The sequence below is a fragment of the Heloderma suspectum genome, chromosome 5 (assembly GCF_057233095.1).
Source record: "Heloderma suspectum isolate Gila_16-S chromosome 5, 16-S_ref, whole genome shotgun sequence".
NCBI classification, from domain to species: domain Eukaryota; kingdom Metazoa; phylum Chordata; class Lepidosauria; order Squamata; family Helodermatidae; genus Heloderma; species Heloderma suspectum.
Genome location: NC_139462.1, coordinates 204,845,110 through 204,871,240, shown reverse-complemented (window position 1 = coordinate 204,871,240; position 26,131 = coordinate 204,845,110). Strand labels below are relative to the sequence as shown.

General features: G+C 40.5%; 1 protein-coding gene across 1 annotated transcript in view; it reads left to right on the top strand.

Annotated features, from left to right (window-relative positions):
- Nucleotides 1-26,131, top strand: part of ODAD2 (outer dynein arm docking complex subunit 2) — a 117,202-nt gene that overhangs the window by 22,971 nt on the left and 68,100 nt on the right. The window contains exons 8-10 of the mRNA XM_084859132.1: nt 7,762-7,976; nt 10,408-10,512; nt 12,130-12,274. Coding sequence (XP_084715258.1) covers nt 7,762-7,976; nt 10,408-10,512; nt 12,130-12,274 — 465 coding nt within the window. The remainder of the gene's footprint in view (nt 1-7,761; nt 7,977-10,407; nt 10,513-12,129; nt 12,275-26,131) is intronic.

Below are 26,131 nucleotides of genomic sequence, written 5' to 3'. Positions count from 1 at the left end.
TTGGCCAGGCTCTGAAGAAGGGGAGCAAAGTGTTATGCTCATGAAAAGTGGGCTTTCAGACGCCATTTCCTCTACTATTCCTTGATTTTCCCAAAAGCTACTATTGTAGGTTAGGAACGTCATTCAACACAGCACAAAAGGCTGCAGTGAAAGGGGAAATTGGCAGCGTCTCCAAGCATGAATGGCATCCTCTTAGGCATGTGCAGGGGATTTTTGGAATACAAACATATTCAGGAAGGAGTTGGGCACACATGCCTACACACATATTACTTTATCTGAAAGAACCCTGAAGTATTATACCCAACAGTTTATGGCAGGATATGGAAGAAGAGTCTATGTCTTAAAACATTTGTGATTATTTAAATTAGATTTTTTTCTGAATTAGGTCTAGTAACCTTGCTCCTGAAAACTGTGTTTTTCATTATTTAATCATCAGAGAAATTTAAGATTTGTAATCTCCATTTTACAAGACACAAAATGTCTTCTCCGTTAAGCCAGAGGATCCCAAACATAAACCTTTGATGCTTTTAAAGGATGAAAAATGCTTGCAACTCCTTGTTGCTTAGATGGTTTCCTTTTGAATTGTCTCGGCTTTAAATAACATTATGTTTTGTGAGGTAAGACATATTCTGCCAAATCTCCTTACAGATCCCTGGATGTTCAGTAAGCAAGTGGCAATCATATTTGTTTTAATTATAGCTATGTATTTTAAAAGACCACGCTATAGCCCCATCTTTGTCTTCTGAGCTGAGCTTCTCAGCAGACAGAGGCCCAGAGCCACACTGCAGACTTACAGAGATGCTGTGGATCCTCCATGAGCTGTGAGCATGGATCCCCCCCCCAGCCCCTCCCAGCTACCATGGAGAGCTCTGCAGCAGCTACCTCACCCAAGGTCGGTGTCGCAACCTCAGGGAAAGGAGGAAAGGGGAGGGATGGGGGTGTGCTGGTGGGCAAGGAAGACCGGGTCCGGATCCAACAGCCTCACAGCCCCTGGCCCCTTCCCCAGCAGCATGACTCCATTAGATGGGCCTAGAGGGCTGCCTAGTGGACAATGCTATAAAGGCCGGAGAGGTGAAAATCGCCCCTGTTGCTCCTCCTGGCCTGCTTGCAGCAGATGGATGGAGCACTGGATACTCGGAAGTCTATGAGGCCAGAGACCTCTGTCCTTCAGTCCTCAGACAGGTTGGATTGCTCACTTAGACTGTTTTAATAATGATTCTCCTCAGGCAACTCTAGAAGCTTTAGGTCTGTGAGGGGATACTGTGGATTCTCATCACTGTCACCAAACTACAGTTCAATCCCAGGCTGCTTTGGAGGTCAGCTATGATAGTTAAACTGGTATATATTCAGCATATGTCTATACTGTACTGTAGATATAGGCCTTTACACTTCATTGAGTTGTGTTTTCATGATATTTGGATCACTGGTGGGAAAACATGAAGTAGCTAATGCATCTGCTGGGTCTGCTTTAAATTCCTGTTAAACATTTTTTTAAAAAGAAGAGTCTATGTGAAAAAGAAGACAGGCTTCAACAGCAACAAAAACCCTCTTTCCCATTGTAAGACTAACACATTAAGTTATATACTGAGAATTCTATTTGGTGAAAACCAGAACACAGAGAGTCACTCCAGTATGTGAGCTCTGGAATAATTTTGCTTTATAACATATGGTAAGGAAACCATATCCAAACAGTTTGCACATTTCATGCTGTTCAAGAGGAACAGGAAGAAGAGACTTTCTGGTGTCTTAAAAATCTTGTCTTCTGAAATGTATATTGCAAATTTTCTCCAACTGAAAATGTCCAATCTCTGGATAATATCTATTACCTTTCAGAGTTTGGGGATGACTCCGCTTCAAAATTTATTAACCCTGATTTTAAAAAATGCAACTATTTGCCCATGTACATGTACATCAGATTAATTTGCTTTGATTCAGATTGGCCAGTCCCTGTTAACAATCTTGCTGCTCTATTTTGGACCAGTTGAAGTTTCCGGACTTTTTTTAAAGGCAGACCCACATATAGTGCGGTGAAGTAATTCAAACAGGAGGTTACCAGAGCAAGGAACTATAGTCGGGCGATCTCTGTCTAGATAGGATCATGATAGAAAGTGCTCTGTGCCACCAAGGCTATCTGTGCCTCCAATGACAGTGCTGGATCTAAGAGCACTCCGAAACCATGAACCTGATCCTTTAGGGAAAGTGCAGCCCCCTTCAGAACAGGTTGAATATCATTCATCCAGGCAGAAGAACCACAGTACGTCCATCTTATATGGACTGAGTCTCAGTTTATTGGCCCTCATCCAGTCAATTACTGCACCTAGGCAATGGTTTAAAACATATACTGTCTCAGCTGAATTTGATGAAAAGGAGAGATAGAGCTGGGTGTAATCCGCATATTGGTCACACCTCTGGATAACCTCCCCCTGCGTTTCATGTAGATGTTGAACAGCATGGAGGCTAAAACAGAGTCCTGTGGCACCCCATAGCATAACTGCCAAGGGACAGTGCAATAATCCCCCAGCACCATCCAAGTAGGAGTGGAACCACTGCAGTGCCATACCTTCAAATCGCAGCCCAGATTTGCAGTCCAGAAGGATACATGGTCGATGGTATCGAAAGCTGCTGAGAGGTCCAAGAGAATTAGAGTCACATTCCCCTGTTTATCTTGTGGCAAAGATCATCCTACAGGGTGACCAAGGCAATGTCTATTTCCAAACCAGTCCTGAAGCCCGAATAAAATGGATCTAGATAATCAATGTCATTTAAGAGTGCCTGGAGTTGGCCAGCAACTACCTGCTCAAGCACCTTGTCCAAGAAAGAGATATTAGCAACAGGCCTAAAGTTACATCTTCAGGGTCCATGTTAGGCTTCTTCAAGAGCGGCCTAATAAGTGCCTCCTATTGGCACTCATATCTACATTTGCTGCCCTCTAGCTACCCCTCTCCTGGCTGACCAAACAAAACATGCAGAAACAGGAACAAAAATAAGGTCTAACCCTCCAGTGGGTCTCCTGTTTTACTTTCCCAGGGAAAGAGATGTCAGGGAATTGACTGGAAATGAATTTGATTACTGTTACTTAAATAGAATGATTGCAGAGGAGAGTAGCTCAAAAATGAGTGAATATTTTCAAAATAATCTTTCTTGTCAAGTTCCTTTAGAAACAATATATAATGTGTTCATCTCAATCCCTACAGGTAAATATTCGAATTCTGTTTAACATCAAAAAACCAAGAGAAAAAGGAGATGAGATGTTATTAACAAAATTAAAGCTTTATAAATTAAAGATAAATGAACAAGCAATAATAAGATTTTTAGATGACTTCTAAGTGAAAAAAGGAAATTAGAACTAATTGAAACTAACTGAAACTAACAAAACCCCAAAAAGTTCAGGATTACCACAAAGGCGCAAGACTTTCTCTTTAGTTGCAATTCTTTGCTCACTTACTTTTAGGGAGGATCCAGACAATGTGATTATCAGTCTAATGCATCCCAGTTTTTTTTTCTGTGCTGCATCTGTTTATTCTGACCTGATTTCTGGGTTTGGGGAGGTATTAAACAATTGCAGGTGTGGACAGGCAGTGCACTATTGTTTTAAGGGCTCCTGTGCCTTTAATTAAACACTTCCTGTTTGTAGATTCAATCCACTTTATTTTCTTCCTGATGAGTGTGGGGAGGTAGCAAAAAACAATTAGTGAAATAATATTATTTCAATAAAAAAAGAAAAATAATGAGAGGAAATGTGTAATTAAAACCTCTCTCTCCCCCACCTTTTTTTATTGACAGATATTTTAATTTGTCTCTTATTTTCAGATAGTTTTCTTGTTTTCTTTCTAGCTGACATTGTAAGATGTGAACCACTTTCTTAGTTTACCTTCAACCGGGTTTTCTTTGTTTTGTTTAGTCTTTCCTTTTGCATGTCCCACATTGGGATCTAAGGGACACTTTATTGTATTTCTAAATTTCATAAGTGAAAATTAAAAATAAAGTTAAAATAAAATAGAGATGATAGTACTGGCTGTTCAGTAGCCAAGATCCTTGCAGATCTTATGTGCGTAAGGATTTCTAGATTGGACCCATTTACTTCAGGGGAAGTTGTATGAACATCTGGGTGCAGAACTGTAGAAAGGCTAGGCTTATTGGTGTTTAGGGTCCTGTTTCTTATTGGAATTTGAGGGAAAGGTCCTGGGTTTAATTCCCAGACAAGACCATTCTCCAAGAAGATGGGTTGATGCAGTTCAATAACTCAACATTAGGGAATATATAAGCATATTTTATAGAGATATAATGGGAGTATACTAGATGGGATAGGAAATCCAATAAAATCCAATAATACAATAAATAGTATACTGTAGTAATGAAAAAGGCTTTAAAACTAAATAGAAGCAGAATATTTTATACATGTTCAGAACAAGGATGATTATTTAGTTAAATTCTCAGTGCCAGGAAATATAGTTCCTTGTGCTGTCTGAAGCTTCCCCAGATGCAGTAAACATGGAAAGGAGAACTGTTTGGCAGTTCTTGGATGGCAAGATCCAGGACCTTATCTGCCCCCATTCCCATGTCTGCCTTCAACTTGACTTGGAAGGGAATTGCCTTCAGTTCAGCAATGGTCCATTGGTGTTTAGACAATGTATGGCTGGCATCAGGTTATTGTCTTTGCCCAGCTGCTGAGACCTCCATGCCACAGGAGGGCCCACCGCCAACACCTGGCCTGCTGTCACTAAGGAGAAGGAGCAGCCATTACTGCCCACCCTCTCCCTTTGGCATTTATGAGGATTAGGTCTCTCTGCTGGGGCTTTCCATCCTCAGCACTGTACTGTTTCCTGTGGCAGTGGCAACTCCTCCTGCCCACCTTTCACATAGGGTAAGAGGGCTTGCTGTCATCTCCTTGCTGTCATCATCCACTTGCTTGCCTATCTGCTTGGGTGAGGAGGAGGAAACACTATCATCTGTGATGGTAGTATGACAGGGTGGGCTAAGGGTGACTGGGAGACATCTTGCTGAATGCCATTATAGTTACAGTAGTTTGGAAAGACACCTAACTATGAAAGCAGAACAAGGAAGTTCCTGACCTTGGTTGGTTGTCATCCCCATGCTGGAAGACCACCTCTGAGGAAGAGCTGGAGAACCAGGGGCCACCAGCAATGCCCAGGACCTGTCAATAGACGAGGAGGATCCAAGAACCTCAGGGCTGACTACCATGAGGGCATCACCTGCAGAATATAAGGGCTCTGCCTCAGAGGTGGAGGAAGAGAAACCTCCAAGCCCTTGGGAGAGACGCTGCTTGAGAAGACAGGAACTCCTCCTGAGTGCTAGACTGAGCTAGAGGCCTCCTTATGAGAAAAGGTCTACTTGCATGTAGGAGGCTTGCTCACAACAAGGGCCTTTTCAGCTGCAGTCACTAAACAGCTCACAGTTGAGGCTTGGGTGTGGCTCTGACAGCCTCTGCATAAAACCAGCAGTGTACATCTGAGACAGTTGCTGGAAATAATGTTGACTGGACCTTCCTGAACCCAGCTTCCCTTGGCTTTAGTCTGCTGCCTTGACTGATTCCTGGTGTTAAAACTTTTGAATTGAACTCTGACTCTCTTTCTGCCTGCCCCTTGTCTGCTGTGTTGCCTTGGAACCTTGTTGCCTGTTTATCTGGTCTGTTGAGACTTTGCCTTTTTCTTGAGTCCTGTTTGTGGTGAGCACCTTGTAACTCTTTAACCCTTGAACCTGCAACTGTGAGGTTCAGACTGGAAACATGGCATTGGTCAAATTCATTGATTGGTTGGCACATGTTTTTAAACCAAGCAATCGGTAGTTGCTTTCAAGGCACCTTAGTTACTGTAGTTAAAACACTACAATAAAAACGAACAAAGCAATGCAGCAGCAGAGCATAATGAGGTGTGGTTCCTTGCAAGGGGGAAAAGGTGGGATATAAATGTAGAAATAAATGAATAATAAAAATAAATTATAGAACAAAAGCCAATATTTCTTTATTAAAATAATATTTTAATCTGCTCTTTATCCTTCAGATAGCAGGGCAGTATACAAGAATATGACCAAAATCGTCATATGAAATAAAATAACAATAGAACAGTCTTTCCTGAAAAGATAAGAGAGTAGGTGCCAGGCAAGCCTCTTGGAGAGAGCATTCCAAAGATGGGCTCTACTACTGAGAAAGGCCCTCTCTCCACTTCCCACCTACCTAACTTAACAGAAAAGTGCCTCTGATGATAAACATTGTACCCCAGTAGGTAAATATGAGAGCAGTCTTTTAGGTACCCAGCCCCCAAGTTACATAGGACTTTAAAGGTCCCAAGAGTAAAGAAGCTGATCAGAATGTATTTGGCCAAGGGAGCAAAAAGGAGCTCTGTGAGGCAGGACCAGTTACTCTTAACACATCACCTTCACCAACATCACAGCCATGGAGTAAAGTTTGCTTTGTACATCATCTCAGGATGCAGTGATTTCTCAGATGTTGCTGATGGCCAAACTAGATGTAATGGGGGAGACCTGTGTGGTTGGATCTCTTAACACTATGTGTCAGGTGCAGCCATATGTATGTGAGGGGCAGCCATGCGAGCGTGTGTAGGGGAGAATTTTTATCCCCCTGCTTAGGGGATGTCTTATCCTCTTAGGGTGCAATTTGAATTGGGGAAAGTGTATGTGGAACAGTTTAAACCCACCTCCCTCTGTACCACAGCTCCAGTCCAAATAAGGAGACCCTGGGCCTGCTTTTTGAAAAACAAAATGATGACAGGAGTTCCAGTCGCAGATGCCCCGTGTTACAATACATTTAGTCCTCACTAGTCCAGTTTGGATGACCATAGCTTGGCTTAATATGAGCAAGGCTCTTGAATGCACACAGCCTCTTTCATGGTGCATTGCAATTAAACCAAAAAGTTATCAATTAACCATAGTTTTCAGTTACATCCAAACCAAGAAATTAAGGTTACTGGGTTCTGAACAAGCCAGGAACTTAAGCTGACTTGTGGTTTAAGATACATTTTTGCTAGAGTTTTGTGCCATTGCCTCATTTCTTACTGCCCATTCAGATGGTAAGGTACCATAGATTGTTTCATAGTTAAATGTCCACTAAGAGCTTCATTGCTTTTAAGCATTTCAGCGGGGCTTGCTTCTGAGCTGCGCATAGTAAATTTCTGCCACTTCAGTTTTGCTTGTTCATTAGGAGGAAAATCTAGTATTGTTCCCAAGGAGTCTGCAAGCCAATTTTATTGTGCCATGACACCAGTTGCCCTGTGGGAGGGAACAGGACAATGAGAGAGGTTTGCAATGACAGCACCAGGAGTTTATTTCTGCTCCAGCTCGACTGGCTGCTGTCTTAGCTTTTATTTGAAGTATTGCTTCGAATACATTTGTTGCATTTTATTAATAAGAGTCACTTTGATGACTTTAGTTGAAAAAGTGATACTAATCTCTTTAAATAAATTCTGTCACACTACTGATATCACAAACTGTTATTTAATAACCAGTGTTATATACAATTCAAGGTTGTTAGCTGGGATTTTAGCTATTGTGTTTTAAAGAAAATTAATGTTAATTTTGTAATTTTTAATCAAAATTGCAGCCAATTGCTGATTAATAAGGAGGTTGTCTTCTTAGTCAACCAAGAGGAATGTTGGTTATTTTCATATGCCAACAGTAAAAGTATAAAGCAATCTACCTAGACTTCCTCCAGCTTGCTAATTTCTCAGCATGTTTTATTCATGTGGAAATTTGATTTCCCCCAAAAACATTTTCATCTCTTATTAGAAATATACTTTTTTTGATGAACCAAAGTATGAAAAACATTATCAACATATGGAAGCGGTTGAGGCGGATGAATATGGCCAAGCCCAAAAGTTTTACGACTATGCAGAAAAGAATGTATTTGAGAAGCCTAAGAGTCCTCTTGTAAAAAGTAAACCTACTGAGAGCAAGAAATTAGAACCATCTCTTAAGTGGAAGACCCCACCTGGCTCCCGAGAGTATGTAATTCTTTTAGCTTTCTGTCAATCAACAGTAATGGTTTAAGAAACAATTGCTTTACCATTTTTCAGAAAAACTGAAATTCAAGTACATTTTAAAAAATCTGGACAAAGCCTCTATATTTTAAAAACTGTCTTTAAAGGAAAGCAGTCTCCACAGTCTCTTTTTCTGTTTCTATTATTGTCTTTCACAGTATTCTTAGCAATCCTTTGTGTAATCCACGCTAATTTAGAAGGAAGAGCATTATCTGGTTTTTTTCTTTAAAATGTTTGTATCCGAACCTGTTTCTTCATTTGAAGTGCATTCCAAAACAGATAGCAGAATTTGCAAAGATGGCTAGGACTGACCTAGACAGTTGGTTAGAATTGGGTAATAATCAAGTCAGAACCTCAAATCAGCAACCAAGCCAGGTCTGGGAGTATGGTATACATGAATTAAACTTGGGAAGAGTTGAGAAGCAGCTGATAGAATCTAACAAGCAAGCTGATGCCTTGGAATATGGAACAGGTCAGAATGTCACATGTGACCAGCAGATTAATGGTGCTTCCAAAAGTAGTGCTTTATGACTGGGTTGTCACCTCCAATCCACATGTTCCGGGTATTTGCTTATTTATCACATTTAGATGCTGCCTTTCTTCCAAGGAGCTGAAGGCAACATATAGGCCTGGTTCACATATCACAACAACCCGGGTGGGTTTTTTTTTAAATTGTGTGAGAGAGCAAGTGTGCTGGCTCCTGCTGCAAGCTGGAGGGGTGAAACAACCCATCCCTGGATTGTTTAGTGTTGTGTCCAAACCTGGCTTGTCTCTCCCCTGAGAAGCCAGAGGAAGAACCTATGGTTTGTTTGGGGGTTATTTTTCTGGCTTCTCAGAGTAGAGACAAGCCAGAGATCTGGATTTGGATGTAACACTAAACAACCCAGGGACGGGGTTGAACCTGGGTCTCCTCAGGTCTAGTCCAACATACACCACACCAAACCCCGTGGCAGTTAGTGTTAATTCATACAGAGTAGCAGGATCTGCATGGACAACACAACTGTTTTGCCCAAACCGCAAGACTGCCATGTTGAAAGTTGTCATCTTTGTCACCCAAACCTGGTTTTAGTCACTGATAACCTGGTTCCTGGGTTGAATCTCAACTATTGAGCTCAGGCAATATACAGAGCAGAACACACCAAGAAAGCACAAGGCAGTTAAAAAAAAAAACCCAAACAGAATAACAAGTACCGCATACAAATGTATTGATACCAGGTGTATAAATCTCAAGACCTTTCAAGCAAATATCTCCATCAGTGCTACCATTAAAAAAGGTACTAGATTAGCTGCTCCTTTTGAAACAAGTCATCTAACAATTTACAACAGGTGTCCCTGATGAAGAACTATCTGTTCAAAATGTGTTGGGATTTATACAACTGATATCAACAGATTTGTCTCTCTCAGCTGCTACGCTTCTAATATATTAAGCACCTACTGCAGGTCAGATGTACGCACATATTTCTGTGCAAAGACCTTTGAAAGGTGATCAGGGAAAGTCAAGGATTTAATACAGCTAGCCCTTTCTACTGATCTTGGGACAAAAAAACTCCACCCAAAGGATTCAGTATAGGTATACCTTGTGTCCGTGGCCACCAGCTGGCCTGCTTGGAAGAATATTTTGTATCTACCTAAAATAGTTCTATATTTGTTGACCACATTTTCATTTCAGGTGACTAAATGTAATTATTCATGTGTGCAATCCACAACCATGCTGTGTTAGAATGATACTCCTCCCATAATGTTCCAGCCAATCAGCAGAGAACAGTGATAAGCTGCAGCAATGTCTCAAGCCAAGTCTTGGGAAGAACAGAATGCCATAGTCTTGCAGCTCTTGGCTGGGTGATATGCTGCTTCTGTTGTCCCAAAGGTTGTGGATCGCACCCTAAGCCTGAAATACATATTTGAATATTGGTATCTTCATTTTAAATTAGTGTTAATGGAGGAATTCAATCACTTGGTAGTTTTAAAAATTAAATATCTATTTAGGTGATTTATTCTTTATAAAAGCAGCTTGTGTTATTATTCTGGAAAAAGTAAAAACAGAAACAAAACCCTGAACTATTTTAGTATTAAAATACCGTGGCCAACATCCAATAAAAAATTAAGTGTGCTGAAATCATTAGGCTCAGTCTACCTGTCTGTTGGATTGTGGCCAATGTTTTAAAATTCTAGATTCAAATTTTTTTGCTGCTAATTTGTGATGGTATCTGCGTTTTTTTAAACTAAAAACATTCTCTTTTAAACTTAATATACTATGTCATTAATCAATTTAAATCAATGATTAAATAACTTCATATATAAATATACACACTTTTATGATACATTCACTATAACACTGAATATCAAACAATAAATATCAAATATCACTATAACACTGAATATGAAATATTTTTAGAGGCAAAGGAGCAAGGAAAGAAAGCAAGGAGGAAAAGGAAAGCAAACCTGTGCCTCCAGATGGCAAGAAAAAATCCAGTGCAACACCCCCTGGTTCTGTTAAAGGGTATGTCATCTCTTTACATTATTTATCTCTTCCTTGAATTACAAAAATACCGTCTTTCAACACAAACAGTAAACTAACTGTAAATGCTTTCCAAATGATATCAACATCTCATATGAGAAAATTCTAATAGAATCGAATAGTCTAAAGGCTGCTATCATCTACTGAGAACCTTACTCAGTAGTTTTTGAAATGGAAAGTTCTCCGGTTATCCCCACTCCTGTGCATGACCGAAGAGGGAACTCCCAAGCTGAAAATATAAACCTGTTGGTTCTGGCAGGATTGTCTCATACTTGCATCTGCTACCATTTTTCCAATCATAGAGAGAAGATGATTGCTTGGCTTATTGTACCAGTAACTTGGCTCTTAATAGACATTTCCTTAGCTCACATTTCTTAACCAGGGTACATGGACAGATCTCATTTTTGAAAGGCTTTGCCCTTGCTATTTAAATACCCCTTCCAAGAGAGGTTTGGTTTTTTTTTTGGTAATTTCTGTCTCTCTCGCTCCTTTAACGTTGCGGGACTAAGTGGGTATCAAAATCTGAAAAACAAACAAATGCATCTATTCCAAGAGTTTTCATTGACAGTCACATTCTTTCTCTGATTTTACAGACTTCATCAGCATAAAGTCATAGGGGTCCAAACAAATGATTTAAAAAAAAAAGAAACTATAAGTGGACTGTGTAAACTTGGCGTAATTTAGTTAGCTATAGAATCTAACTAACCTAAATACAAACATAGGTATGAGCTAATATGTGTTCATGGAGATATTTGTGCCAGATTTTGTATGTTAGTTTTGTAAAAGCTGATAGTGTAGCATAGCAATTAGGCCAAACTAGAGGTAATATGGGAGACACATGGAATATCTTCTTACAGTTTTTGCTTATACTTTAATGTTACTACAGTGAGCTACAGATTTAATTGGAGAAGCAAAAGATGGGAGAGTGCTTCACGCTTTCCCTGCAGGCTGTTTTCCCAATGACAGTTGTACACATGTCCTCCCTGCACTGCAAGCACAGGGGAAAAGATACTGTGTCCATTTATCATTTTATTCGTTGTGAGAAAATCTACTTGGCTGGGGAAACTTGATTGGGAAAATTGCCTGGGGAAAGGGTTAATCCTCCCCACCCAGTGCTCTAATCAAATTTGGAGCCTGTCACAGCTAGGGTCAAGTAGAAACTGAAGCCTGTCAGTAGTCACTCTAGTTTGTCCCTAAGAGACTGAGCTCAGATTGTAAGCCTGTCTCTCTCAGCCTTAGTTTGCCATGTGGAATATGGAAATAATAATTCCGAACTACTTTATAGAGTTGTTGTAAGTGTTGCAGACGTTATGCTTCTGAAGTGCTTTGATCACTTTGAAGAGCTATACACATGGTGATGGCTCTAGTCATAAAATTTGATGCTATGTGACACAAGTGCTTAGGATGACATTCCAATAGCTACACTAGCATTAAGGTCATAGCAAACAGTGTCTGTATAAATACATGAAGTTGTGTTAATACAGAGTATGAGCAGATTCCATTTCAATGTGACTTGCATAAGATTTCTCTGTAAGCCATGTTGAAGTGAAATTGCACACCAGCATTGTCTGATAAAACCCTTTTTTTTTTTTTGTTTAGTAAAGTTCCAGTAAAGCCCGAAGATGTTAGTGAAAGTTCCTCAGAGAGTGAAGAAGACGAAGAACAACCTGAGCGCCATCAAGAAATTAACACTGATTTGCCATCGGAATACTGGCAAATTCAAAAATTAGTGAAATATATTAAGGTAAACGAACTTTGACTTAAATCTTGAGAAGATTTCAAATAACAGAATAATTATTCTGTTCTAATTAAAGTATAAAACTTCATTCCAGGGGTCTTTTTCTTTCCTCGTTTCTTATTATCCCCCGAAGTTAATTTGTATCTTAAAAACGTTTTGAAACTGTATTTGTGGTGACTCTATAGAATTCTTTTGTAATACCAAAGCAGTGCCCACAATCAAGCTGGCAGTCATATCTTCAGTCTCTTAGGGCACTTTTGTGGATCATGTCCTCAATCTGGCAATCCAGTAAAATAAGATACAGTGAAGTTGGAATTAAAAATATACAAGTGGGACTTACAATGATTTATTGAAACGTTGAGTGCTTCTATTCAGTATTCCAGCCAGCCTTTCCCTCTTTCAAGAACCTCCATTCTCCCCTATGCCTGGTTTTCTGTTTTCTCCCTGCCAAAGTCAAGTCATCTTTCCATGCTCACCAAGCATGCTCAGTCCTGACTGGGCTGTTTTGAGTGATCTCTCCCCTTTAGGGTTTTTTCCACTAAATATTTTTTTGGTGTTTTTGCAAACTTTGGGGTCTGCTGTTACCTTCCACTTGTGCATGGATGGTGCCATTTTGGCTGCAAAGGGACCTGAACTCAGACAATTGAGATTGGTATTAGTTTATAAGATGAGTGGAAAACATGACTTTACGCAGTTTTCAGGTAAGATCTTAACCAGACCGAGGCTGCTTTGGCTCTCCAATCTAAAGCCCTGGAGCTGCTGGCAAGAGAGGCTTGGACAGTTTGGTGCGCTAGTAATGAGTGTTTAGGAAGCAGCAGCATTTTCCTTTGAAGTTGGACTGAGCTATGGCCTCTTGCCCAGTGAGCTACATACTGTCTGTGCTAAGAAAGTGGGTGAGTAAATGCACTGTGTGCTGTGGAATACTCTACTAAGATTCCGAAAAACCTCTTGTTTTCTGGGAAGTTAGTTGATGAATTACACTGTTGTTTACAAAAGAAAATCAAGTGGGATTCCGAGGTCATATGAAGTTTTATACACCACTGAAACTTCTCTTTTTAACTTTGCAGACCTAGTCATAATTTAGCTCTCTGAAAGAATTTTGGTTTTTTTCTCCTGTATTGACTTTACCAAATTAAAAAAAAAAAAACCTCCACCACACCAAATAAGGAATAATTTTGATTAAAATGTTTCTTGTGCAAGAGAAATTAGTTAAAAATTAGTCTGATGAGACTATTTATTTATAAATATATGTCAGCTTATATCTTGCAGTTTATTCAGTGATGATATCTTTGTTGTTGTTGTTACAAACAGCCACCGGCAGTATTGCAATTTAAAGCTGCAGTGGGACTTACCTCTGAGTAAATATACTTAGGATAGCATTGCAAATGTGGTGTGACACTAATGTAGCTGGAAGATGTACTACTCATTTTCAAAATCTGCTCTTAATCAAATTGTGGTAGAAGGTCTGAGTGTATGTCACAACAATATGATCTACAGTTACACCCAATTTCAAATTTAATTATGCTTGGAGCATGTAAAAATATGAGTGATAAATTAATATCTATTACATTTTAAACACATTTTATAAAGGAGGCAGTTGGTTTCATGTGCTGAGGCAAAATGTTACTCATGAATTTTTGAAAAACTTTCTTTAAAAAAGTAAAATCCTGGAATGGAATGAGTATTTAAACCCTGATGTAAGAATTTACATCACAAAGTATAGTTTTGCTTTAAAAGAGAGGAGGGAAGATATGACTTGGGGTATATTTTGCCTTTTAATATCTGTGGTTCCAGTCCAACTCTAATGACATGCAACTTGTGTCATGCAACCCATGGCAGTTCTTAATTGCGTCTGCATTCACATCCAGCCACTTCCACAGGGCTAGATGAGCATCATAGGTGCATTTCTCCATATGCACATCTCCTTGCTGGATTGGCCTGTGTGTGTGTGTGTGTGTGTGTGTGTGTGTGTGAACCTATGAACCTTGATGTACTTGTAGTGCTAACTAAAAAGTTTCAAGAGACAAATTGTGAAGATTTTAATCATACTTCCAGTTTCTGGCAAATGATCAAATATTGGCAGAAGCAACTTTATCCCCATGGTTCTGATTTCTTATGTGGCTGTACTACTAACTTGGATTCAGATATCTGAGCAACCAGAACAGGCGGAAAGTATTGTCCGTGTGGAATTGCATTTTTTTTTTTTTTGCACCACTGGAAATGAAAGAAAATCTGGAAATAAAGCATCAGACATGTAATATTTGTACATGCAGGAATCTAAACAAGAGCAAAAAGAATATTCTTTTCCATAAAAGTAAATAAGGTGCACACAGTATCAATTTTGAAGTTATGCTGAAAAAGAAAATAATTTATTGTGCTTTAAAAAAAAAGAGGGTCCCCAATTTATTTCACTTTATTATATTATCTGTGAGTTGCATATGAAAATGCCATAGAGGAATTCCTATTAAATTTAAGTAGTGTGGCATGTTATCTCCCATTTCTTGTCTGGAATACTGAGAAGAACAGTAGACTTAGTCTATACAGATAAAACATATATAATTAATTCCAGAACTCTTCTGCTTGAATATGACAGAAGTATAAAGAAACATAAAATAGTATTCGGTAATGATTAAAAAATTAGCTTGTGTACTTAAGCTACCACATAGCTCACACATAGCGTTATTTTGTGCTACAAAGATATTTGCCAGTTTTGCAGCATTGTTTAGTATACGTTACAGCACAAATCAGTGGCCTGATTCACACAAGCAGCAACCCTGTACAAGTGCAATGTTGCTGTTGTGAACCCAGGCTACGTGATTTGAGGATACCATGAGGATGTCATAGGGCTCATGACATGAGGATAATGCCATACCAAGGGAACTTTTCACAGCAGATGAGCCTTTGCCTGTAAACGATGAGGAAGGTTTGGGCTCCAGTGCCCTCTCCCTCAGTTTCCAAGCTACTGCCATCACTGACAACTGGACACCCAGGGGTATCCCCTCAAAGTTAGGAACACCAAAGCCTTGTGCGTTGAGAAATTTCTTGGCTGCCTTTTTACACAAGAGGTACAAAATGAGCCTACACTGTTGATTAAACCTAGTTTCCTGTTCCTCCAGCTCTCATGCCATCTCTCATAACATACCGCATATGCACTACTTTTCATACATATGTACACACACTCCTCAGTAGGTTGTTTTTCATAGGTAACACCATGAATTCCATAAATACTAGAAAGTTTCTACTTAGCATCTTTGTTCTTAATGGCTAGGAAAAACAATAGCCAACCATAATATCTATTTAAATAAGTATAAATGAACACCACCAACAGTTCCATATCAATTTTCAATGACAAAATTATCTCAACACTTAGGACAAATTAATATCCTCCACATGGAAGACAACAAATAGCTGCTAAAGGCAACTGTAGATTATGAAAGAGAAGGGTAATCTCCTTCCTCTTCATAAACAGTGAATGATAAATAGTGATTTGCGGGCTCACTACATGAAAGGGAAGTGTGGCGACAGTCATGTTGTCCTCAGACTTTTGCTGTGTTTCTAATTATGCAGTATATCACAGTAGCTTTCCAAAATAAATGTTTGTTTGCCACTTGTTATCTACTTGGATTTAGATGCTCATCATCATGGAGTAGAGAACTGAATTGCTTAAGATTGGCTTTAAAAAACAACAGAGACTGGTTTTCTCTAGACCCTCCCATAAATGTCAAAAGTTATAAAAGACTTTAATTTGTTTCATTCTTCTTTGTTGGAAAGATTTTTTAACAGTGTATGATATTTCTGGATCAAATTAGCTACACAGATAGCAGCTGGGAAATGACTTATGGACTGGTTGTACTAAAAAGATTTTTTATGCATGATCCATTAAATGTAGATGGTAATATAATTGCTCATGCAAATAGCGCTCAGAAGGAAAAAAAGGGAACTCTCCAAGACAAAAAAAGGCCCAAAGGGGAGGGGGGAGGGAGGGAAGAAAAGATAAAATTGGCTCTTCAAAACTCTGTTATTGGTTGATAAAGCAAAACGGATTACAGTAGTAATCACAAAAATTAAAAATGTAACCACATGGGAAAATTTAACTTTATGAGAAAAAACACCCAGAAATAATAGATCATGAGAAAATGTAATCAATAATATGCTAGTAGAAGTGGAGAGGGACATCCATAAATTGAAGGAGGACTTTCAAATGTAGAGGTCCCAAACTGCTGTACCTGTAAGGTATTACATACTTTTGCAATTTTACTCTTTTGTACTACTGTATTTTAACAAAGTATGAGCATTCACTGCGATTTGGCAGAGGACTGTTACAGGTCTCTTATAGCATGTGGCCTAGCTAATTTTGTGTGCAGCAGGCAACTGTGTTGCCTCATATTCTGTTCTAATGTCTTAAGTGTTAGCCCACTTGCTTTTGATTCAGGAACCCCAGAGGTTCTGCCTCCTGGATGATGTTACAAAATATATTGGCCTTAAATAGTGGGCTGAAGTTTCTTGGACTCGTTCACCTTGCAGGCTCTTAAAGAGAAAGCTGAGCAGCTTAGCCAATATATTGAGAATCTTTGGAGAAAAAAAGTACTGGCACAGCCAAGAGCCCTAACAGTGGCATCCTGATCTCCTTTGTCGATAGGGGCAAATACACACAGTCCCTCAAAAAGCAATAGGGCTGATCCAACCTGAAGAGCTTTGCCTCAAAAGAAACCACATCTCTAGAGACCTGGAGATAGACAGGAACATAACTGCTCGGAAAATGTCATGCAAAACCCAGCAGGAAAGACTGGCTTCAGCACCACGTGAGAAGAAGTTGAAGGGATGAAGATGAGTCATAGCTGAAGCTTTTGTTGATGAGGTGCCACCTTGGGTGTGAGTCTCCAATCAGGGGCTTATGAGACTACAAAATGGGCCAAAAAGTAAAGTAGATATCAAATTCTGAGGATGTCTTCAGAGTGTTTTGGAGGATCAGAGTAAGAAGGCAGCCACAGCCAATAATCCTTCACATTATGGGGTCACTGGGTTTTCATTTGACTATTAGATTTTTGGGATGGTTCAGGTATAATGCCAAACCATGGTTTATCATGATGGCCGAACCAACACCATGCAACAAACCATGGTTTGTGAGTGGCTACCCAAACCAGGACCTGAAACCACAATTTGAAGTTGATTTGGTGTTGTATCTGAACTGAAACACCATGGTTTGGAATGTTGCTCCAGGCTTGGAGTGTCCCAATTTGTGAAAACATCTGGGGATTCTTTGGGGAAAATGGAGAAAGAGGGAAAACACAAACCATGGTTCACCTGTAAGCCTGGAATACAAATAATGTTTTAAAGTCTAAATTATAGTTAGTTCAAATCATGCTTGGTGTTACTTCTGAATCAGCCCAATATTCTTTCATGTTCCCAGGTTTTTGAAGATATAAAGGATGGTTCAAGGTGGAAAGAGCAGGATCTAAGAAATACCAAGCTTCCAAGAGGAGCTTGCACAACTTACATGAGGGTCATATCACTGGCCTAACTTAAAAGTACTTGGCATTTAATTAAATATTTGAGCTTTAAATTAATTATGCATAGGGCCCACATACATTTTTGGGGGTTGTGAAGCTTGGCTGCTCTATGATGAGTAGATCAGGTAATGGACTCAATAACTCCTCAGTTAGATGGGATATACATCATGTGTTTTGGCTCCGTTTTATTTGCCAGATGTACCCCAGTTTTGATCCAAACACCATGAATTAGTTGCTGCTGCCAGTAACATCTTTTGGGTGGGATCTTCTGAGAAATTAACCAGGAGACATTATTTGGGACATATGCCTTTGTTTCCACCTGGTTTCTTATGCCCTTGCTGTAGAGAGAAATGAAGCAATCAAGGGGAGATGCCCAGCAAAGGACTGTAGTCTCACCTCTGACCATTACAGAATGACCCTCAAAGCCAATTATATTTTGCCACTTGGTCAGCTTGGACTTTTTACTTGGGCTTTCAAAAAGCATTTGACGAAGTCCCTCACCAAAGACTCTTGAGCAAACTTGGCAGTCATGAGATAAGAGGAGAGGTCCTCTTAGTAACTGCTTAAAGTGCAAAAAGCAGAGAGGAGGAATAAATGGACAGTTATTGAAATGGAGGGTTATAAGCTATAATCTCCTCCAGGATCTGTACTGGGAACAGGGCTTTTTAACTTCTTCATAAATGGCCTGGAGTTAGGAATGAGCATGGAGGTGGCTATGTTTGTAGATTACACCAAATTATTCAGAGTGGTAAAACAAAATGAGATTTCAAAGAGCTCCAAAAGAATATCTCCAAACTGGGAGAATGGGTATTAAATGGGAAATATGATTAAGTGTAAGAAAGCATAAAGTGATGCACTTTGGAGCAGAAAATCCCAGCTTCATGTATACACTGATGGGATCTGAGCTGGTGGTGACTGAACAGGAAAGGAATCTTGGGTAGTGAAGAAACTGTCAACCCAGTGTGTGGCTGCTATTAAAAAAAATCTGTTTTGATGATCATTGGGAAAGGAATTGAACATGAAACTGCCAATATAATAATGCCTTTATGCAAATCTGTGGTGCGACCACACTTGAAATACTGTGCATAGTTCTGGTCACCACCCCTCAAAAAGGACATTGTACAAGATGCAGAAAAGGACAATCAAAATGATCAAGGGGCTGGAGTAACTCTTCTGTGAGGAAAGGTTACAATATTTGGGGCTATTTCGTTTTATAAAAAAGACAAGTAAGGGGATAATGATAGAGGTCTATAAAATGATGCCTGGTGTGGAGAAAGTGGACAGGGAGAAGTCTTCCTCCCTCATAATACTAGAGTCTGGGATCATTCAATGAAGCTAAATGGTGTGAGATTCAGGAGAGACAGATGAAAGTGCTTCTTCATCCAGTGCATAGGCAAACTATGGAATTTGTTATCACAAGATGTAGTGATGGCCACCAACTTGGACAGATTAGTCAAATTCAAAGTGGATAAGACTATGAAAGGCTACTAGTCATGAAGGCATTATGCCTCTGAATATCAGTTGCAGAGTAGCATGAATGGGAGAGTACTATTGTGCTCATGTCCTTTTTGTGGGCTTCCAATAGGCATCTGGTTGACCACTGGGGAAACAGAATGCCGGACTAGATAGGCCTTTGGTCTGATCCAGCAGATCTCTTCTGGAATGGGCACTCAAGGACATGGTGGAGCTTATCCATGTCACCCATTGTTCGGGTGACTTCTTGCTACAAGCTGTGGGTGCAGCAGACTGTAGCATCCTCTTTGAGATATTTGATGATGTAAAAGGCACCACCAGAGTCCTCCTGATAGAGAAAAAAACACTAAGAGTACTACTTCCAAATGAACATTCTTATAGATCAGACTGGACTTAACTATTGGTGCCAGCTGTCTTGTGTCACAGTTTACATTCCTGCTCTGCATCACCTCTTAGAATCAAAAGGGCTGTTAATCACAGTAGGTAAGAGCCCACTATCGAGCCTACTCTGTGGCGGTGAGGGTGGCAAAGAGGCAGTTCTTTTCCACCAGCATTGCATCTTCTCAGTGTCGTCCGGCGGAGCTTTTCCGAGTGGTTCGCGGCCTGTTACATTCTGGGCCAGGGAGAGAGACGGTGGAACCCTCGGTAGCACGCTGTGACGAGTTTGCGCGGCACTTTGAGGATAAAGTCGCTCAGATTTGTCATGAATTGGACACCACCATTAATGCAGTTCCATTGGTAGAGGCGTTCAGAGCACCGTCTGGTCCAGTTTTATTGGATGAGTTTCAGTTACTGAGGCCTGAGGATGCGGACAAGGTGCTTGGCCAAGTCCGATCGACCACTTGTGTGCTTGACCCTTGCCCTTCATGGCTTATTAAATCAAACAAGGAGGGGTTGTCCGGCTGGGTCCAGAAGGTTGTAAATTCCTCCTTGAGAGAGGGAGTGGTGCCTGCTGCTTTAAAAGAGGCAGTAATTAGACCACTCCTGAAAAAGCCTAACCTGGACCCAGAGGATGTTAACAATTATAGGCCAGTGGCCAACATCCCCTTCCTGGGCAAGGTGCTTGAGCGGGTGGTTGTAGGACAGCTCCAGGCACTCTTGAATGAAACGGATTATCTAGATCCATTTCAATCGGGCTTCAGGCCTGGTTTTGGAACGGTAACTGCCTTGGTCGCCCTGTGGGATGACCTCTGCCGGGAGAGGGACAGGGGGAGTGCGACCCTGTTGATTCTCCTGGACCTCTCGGCGGCTTTCGATACCATTGACCATGGTATCCTTCTGGATAGGTTGTCTGGGTTGGGAGTTGGAGGCACTGCACTACAGTGGTTCCGCTCCTACTTGGATGGCCGATTCCAGAAGGTGGTGCTGGGGGATTATTGCTCTGTGCCATGACAATTGTGCCATGGGGTTCCACAGGGCTCTATTCTATCCCCCATGCTGTTTAACATCTACATGAAACCGCTGGGGGAGGTTATCCGGAGGTGTGGGCTGAGGTGCCATCAATATGCGGATGACACCCAGCTCTACCTCTCTTTCTCATCAAAACCAGGTGAGGCAGTGGCTGTTCTGAACCAGTGCCTGGGCACGGTAATGGACTGGATGAGGGCTAATAAACTGAAACTCAATCCAGACAAGACGGAGGTACTGTTAGTGGGTGGTTCGTCTGCCCGGCTAGGTGATATTCAACCTGTTCTGGAGGGGGTTGCACTCCCCCTAAAGGATCAGGTTCGTAGTTTGGGGGTGCTCTTGGATCCAGAACTGTCACTTGAGGCACAGGTGAACTCAGTGGCACGGAGCACTTTTTATCAGCTTCGGCTGGTATACCAACTACGCCCTTATCTGGACAGAGATAGCCTAGCTACAGTTATCCATGCTCTGATAACTTCTCGTCTGGATTACTGCAATGCGTTATACGTGGGGCTGCCTTTGAAAACGGTCCGGAAACTTCAGCTGGTCCAAAATAGGGCAGCAAGATTGTTAACAGGGACTGGCCTGCGAGCTCATATTACGCCAGTACTTTTCCAGCTGCACTGGCTGCCAGTCCGTTTCTGGGCCCGATTCAAAGTGCTGGTGTTAACATTCAAAGCCCTTAACGGCTTGGGGCCAGGTTACCTGAAGGATCGCCTCCTCCCATATGTGCCTGCCCGGACCTTAAGATCATCATCAGCGGCCCTTCTCCGTGAGCCCCTGCCAAAGGAAGTGAGGCGGGTGGCTACTAGGAGGAGGGCTTTTTCTGTTGTGGCACCCCGGCTCTGGAATGAGCTCCCTAGTGAGGTTCGCCTGGCGCCTACATTGTACTCCTTTCGGCGCCAGGTGAAGACCTTTTTATTTTCCCAGGCATTTTAGCTTTCTAAATTTTTATCTTTGCTGTTTTAAATCTGTATTTTAAACTCCTGTACTGCTGCTAGGTTTTATTGTGGTTGTATTGTTATACTGTGGTTTTAATGTTCTATATATTTTAAATTGTTTTATTGTGTGTTGTTTGGTTTTAGTTTTTGTGAACCGCCCAGAGAGCTTCGGCTATTGGGCGGTATAGAAATGAAATAAATAAATAAATAAATAAATAAGTAGCTAAATAGAACCTTCATCTTCAGAACCTACATGCCACTAAATGCAAGTTTCTGAGTGGAAACAGAAATAGGGAGGGCTATTATTTTATGCCCTGGTTGCGGGCTTCCTGGAATCATCTGGTTGGCCACTATGGGAAACATGTCCTTTAGACTGACCTAGTCTAAACTAGCAAGGTTCTTGTTTCCTCAGTGGCTAAAATGGGTGTCCATTTGGCAACTGAAAATTGTCCTCAGAGGTGACCTGCAAATGCATTGATGGCCTTGAGACTTGTGTGTCCTTCAACTGTTTTCTTTCCTTATTATTTATATCACTGTTATTTTAAAAGCACTTAACTATCAGGACTAGGTAATATTTAAGTTGCTATTATATGGCATGTAGGCCCTTGTGTGTTTGAATCTCATATAAGCTGTCATTTGAAAGACATACTCAGAGATCTCAGTAGACTTCTTCTGTGAGTTTAAAGAGCTTGCTTTCTGAGTGAATTGTTTGTTCCCTGAAAGTATTGTTCCCCTTATATTTTAATACTCTGTTCATATGGTTTAGTTTTTCCTTGGAAAATCCGTTGGCTCCGATGCAGCCAAATTGCCCAACTTTTTATTCAGGTTCAGCTGCTTGCTGTTTTCTTGACAGTCTGAAGGAGCAATGGGTCTTCCCAGATTAGTCTCATTAAATTTCTTTCACAGACACTGTTGCAGGCCCAGCCATGACCCCACACCCACTTGTGGCAGCTGCAGCTCTTGCCAGAAGCTGAGAGCAGAGCTTCCCCAGATTCCTCCCCCATTATCAGCCCCACTTTGAGAAGCGTGCAGTGATTTCTTTGGCATTTGACATCAAGCAGAAGCATCAAGGTCCAGGAAGTGATGTGCAAGCCATGTACTCTGATTGGTCTATGGGGAGGGGAGCATGGTGGAAACAAGGCGATGTCGTTTAAAAAGCTCTTATGCTATCTAGCAGTTACTCACTGTGCATGCAGTGTCTGCATGACAGCTGCCACACACTTGTGGGCTGGCAAAAGGGTCAAGGCTTTCAAAGAGTACACTTTTAAATGTTTCTCTAAAACAAACAAAATGGCCATCCTAGGCACTTGGACCCTTCTCTAATGCTCTAATCCCTGTGGTGAAGGAGAGATTAAATTTGGCAAAGTAAACTGAAAGAAAGCCGAAAGCCGTCTGCCTCGAAGTCTGTTGTTTCTGTTGCATCTGTTCTTTTTCCTTCTCTCCTCAAATCAATAAATCAATAGGTATAGAGCAGGGTTGGGGAGTGTGTGGCCCTCCAGATGTTGGTGGACCACACCTCCCTAGCCAACATGGCCAATGGTGACAGATGATGGGAGTTGTAGTCCAACGACACCTGCGGGGCCACACATTCTCCATCCCTAGTATAGAGAGACTACTTAGAAATTATTCACACAATAAGCAAAAAACAGGTTATGAAGATTCCATTCAAAGAAAATTTCACCCTCTCAGCACCTTTTCTTCTTAATGAAGCTTTGAATCCAGGCATTTAAGCCCCCATGGTCATGATGGGGGTGGGTGGGGGAATGTTGAGGCTGGGAAATAGCAAGTAGGGAAAGGGGCAAGTGCAAGGAGTCTCTGCACTCCTGATTGAACCACAGAAACTGCTTTTTATCACAAAGGAACCATTGTACTACCATTAAAGGTCTTTGCATATAATATGTGTTTTTTGAACCTCAGAAAGTTGAATGTCAAATGCCAATGTTGATTAATTTTCCAAGTACCTTTGTTAAAGGTATTAAAGCCAGGATGGGTTGTTTAAATATTAATTACTGACTTTACATCAGAAATACAAACTGGAAGGATCCTTAACATGTCAGAGCAGGATAACCTATGATGCTCTCTGACACTTGAGAAGGACTCAAAGAAAGAACTCTCTGCCCACAGGGTTCAGTCCAGAGTTTTCACTGAGAACCTACAACATGAGAGAGGGACAGATTTCCTCAGCAAAGCACGTGGAAAGTGACTCTGCCAATCTCCCAGGTTTCATCCACTCTTCTTTCTGTACTGCTTCATCACTTTAACGTCTAGCCAATCTTGGCTACAAGTAGAGAAAGACAATTAAGTATACAACCCAGAGACGTAGAAATAAATAATGGCATCAAATCCCAGATTGGAGTTTGTCTCCCTCAGTAATTTTGTACACTGTGCACAATGAAGAGGTCAGGAAGTCATGTAGAAGAGAGGATGGTGGTAATGTACAATATGAGACATATGAGCAACAGCTCAGAACTATACTCTGAATCCAGAGTACTTTCAGACAAGGCTTTTATTGTGCAATTGCACTGCCTCATTCAGGGAATTTTACAGGGGTCCAGGCGTCATCATCTTCAATATGTAGCCTTCCCATGTTTTCTCACCACTTCTTTCATTTTTTTCCTTACCCGAAAAAGATCTGTTAAGGACGAAAAGACAGAATAGCTGCATAATGTCTTTCAATTAGTAGTACCGTCCTTCTGGAAGAACCCCCATTCTGGGAAAGTCCCAGGTCCCCCCCACCCCCCACCCCTGGTATCATGTGGTTATTTTTTGTTTTTTGTTTTCAGAAAACCTGGGAACAGTTTTAATCTGAATTTTACTGCATGCACTCCCTTGTTATTGAGACATACCAGGCCTGACGGTGTCAGTGCTTAATTAGCTCTTAAACAATAGTCATTTTCCACGCATTACAGACATGTAATGTGAACATTATGGAATCTGTGATTTTTATCATGGTTATGATTTTCCACTGGCCCTGGTTATTTTAATTTGTATGTTTTATTCACTGCCAGGCTGTAGCCCAAGAACTCCAGAAGATTCAGGAAATGGGGCAAGGAATTATTCCATAACTCAGTTATACTCGTCCATAACTCATCTCTAACAAGTTGCAGCTTGACCTGTGTTCTATAAAACAGAATGAAAAGTTGGAACAGAAAATGAACATTTAGGAGCACATTAGTGTTTTAAAAAACCTACAGTAATACCACAACTGAGATACTTATATCTTCATACCAACAAGTAATATAACCACATACACTTGTTTAGATCAAATCTGTGTAACACAGCTAAGCAACCTTACAAATGAATAATCAAACACATCTCATTTAGTTAGCAGTGTGCTTTGCTCTGATGTAGTAAGCTCACCTAGGTGGAAACTGAGCTATGCAATCAAAACAGAGCTCCTCAGTGACTTTGCAAGTTCATTAAGATAACAGTTGCTTAATGTGAGCTGTTATACAGCAAACAACAACCTGCACTCTCGATTAAGGTTGTGCAAGCCTGTCTTTTAAAGAGGAGTTAAAAAATAAATGCAAGTCTTAAAGCATGGCAATACGTATACTTTGGGAGATATAATGTGGATGAATGGATATGGTTTACTATCTGCCTGGTTTTCTTGGCTTTAATTTCATAGTGGATCAAATACCAAGGAGCAAAGGAATATTTGTTACTTGGATTTTTGGAAGGAAGCAGGTATAGTCAAGATAAAACAATAGTTTGTAATATTCCTGTATACATATGTGTTTGGTGTCCCTTTTTCATAGTCTCTCTCTAGCAAAAACTATCATTTGACTGATAATAGAGCTTTTTTTGTACCAGGGAGTAGTAAACTGAGGAGTATGTGCCGGGAAACAATACATTCACTTCTCTTTTGGATGGGATCTGTGTGTAAGATAATGCTTAGAACTGAATTATACAAGAGCCATATGGACTCCAAGGAGTCTGTGGAGTATGTGAACTAGTCCCATTGTGCTTACCAACTGAGAAATTTCTATAAGGAGTAGCAGAGGGCTCTTTTCCATTATTCTCCTTTCTTTGGCTCACCCACAAGAAAAGTCATTAGGCAGACAAAGTTTCATATTTGTAATAGTTTTGTACTAACTAATGTATGCGGTTTGGTGTACACTTCCCTACATTTTTTGGTATTGTGTAAAACTGTAATTGTTATTGTTCTTATAAACCCACTGATGAATAAAATATAAGAACATTATATATCTTATTTCATAAAAGTGGTTTTCTTTATTTGCAGGTGACTGTCATTTGCCTGAATGCTGAACTTCAGCTATCACCCGAGATTGGCTAGAAAATGTTTTCTCTCTGAGCATGATACACATTCTTTTTAGAATTCATATTCTATTCATTTAAATTTGTAGATATTTAAGCTAAGCCATTTTATAAGAGGGGCTAGATAGTTAGAAAAGAAATCTGCCTTTAATTTAAAGCTTTAAAATTGATTGTTGCAATGCCAGTAGAATTTATTTTGCATCCAACATGCTGTATCCGATTTCAAAGGCTGCAACAACATGATGCAGCTTTTG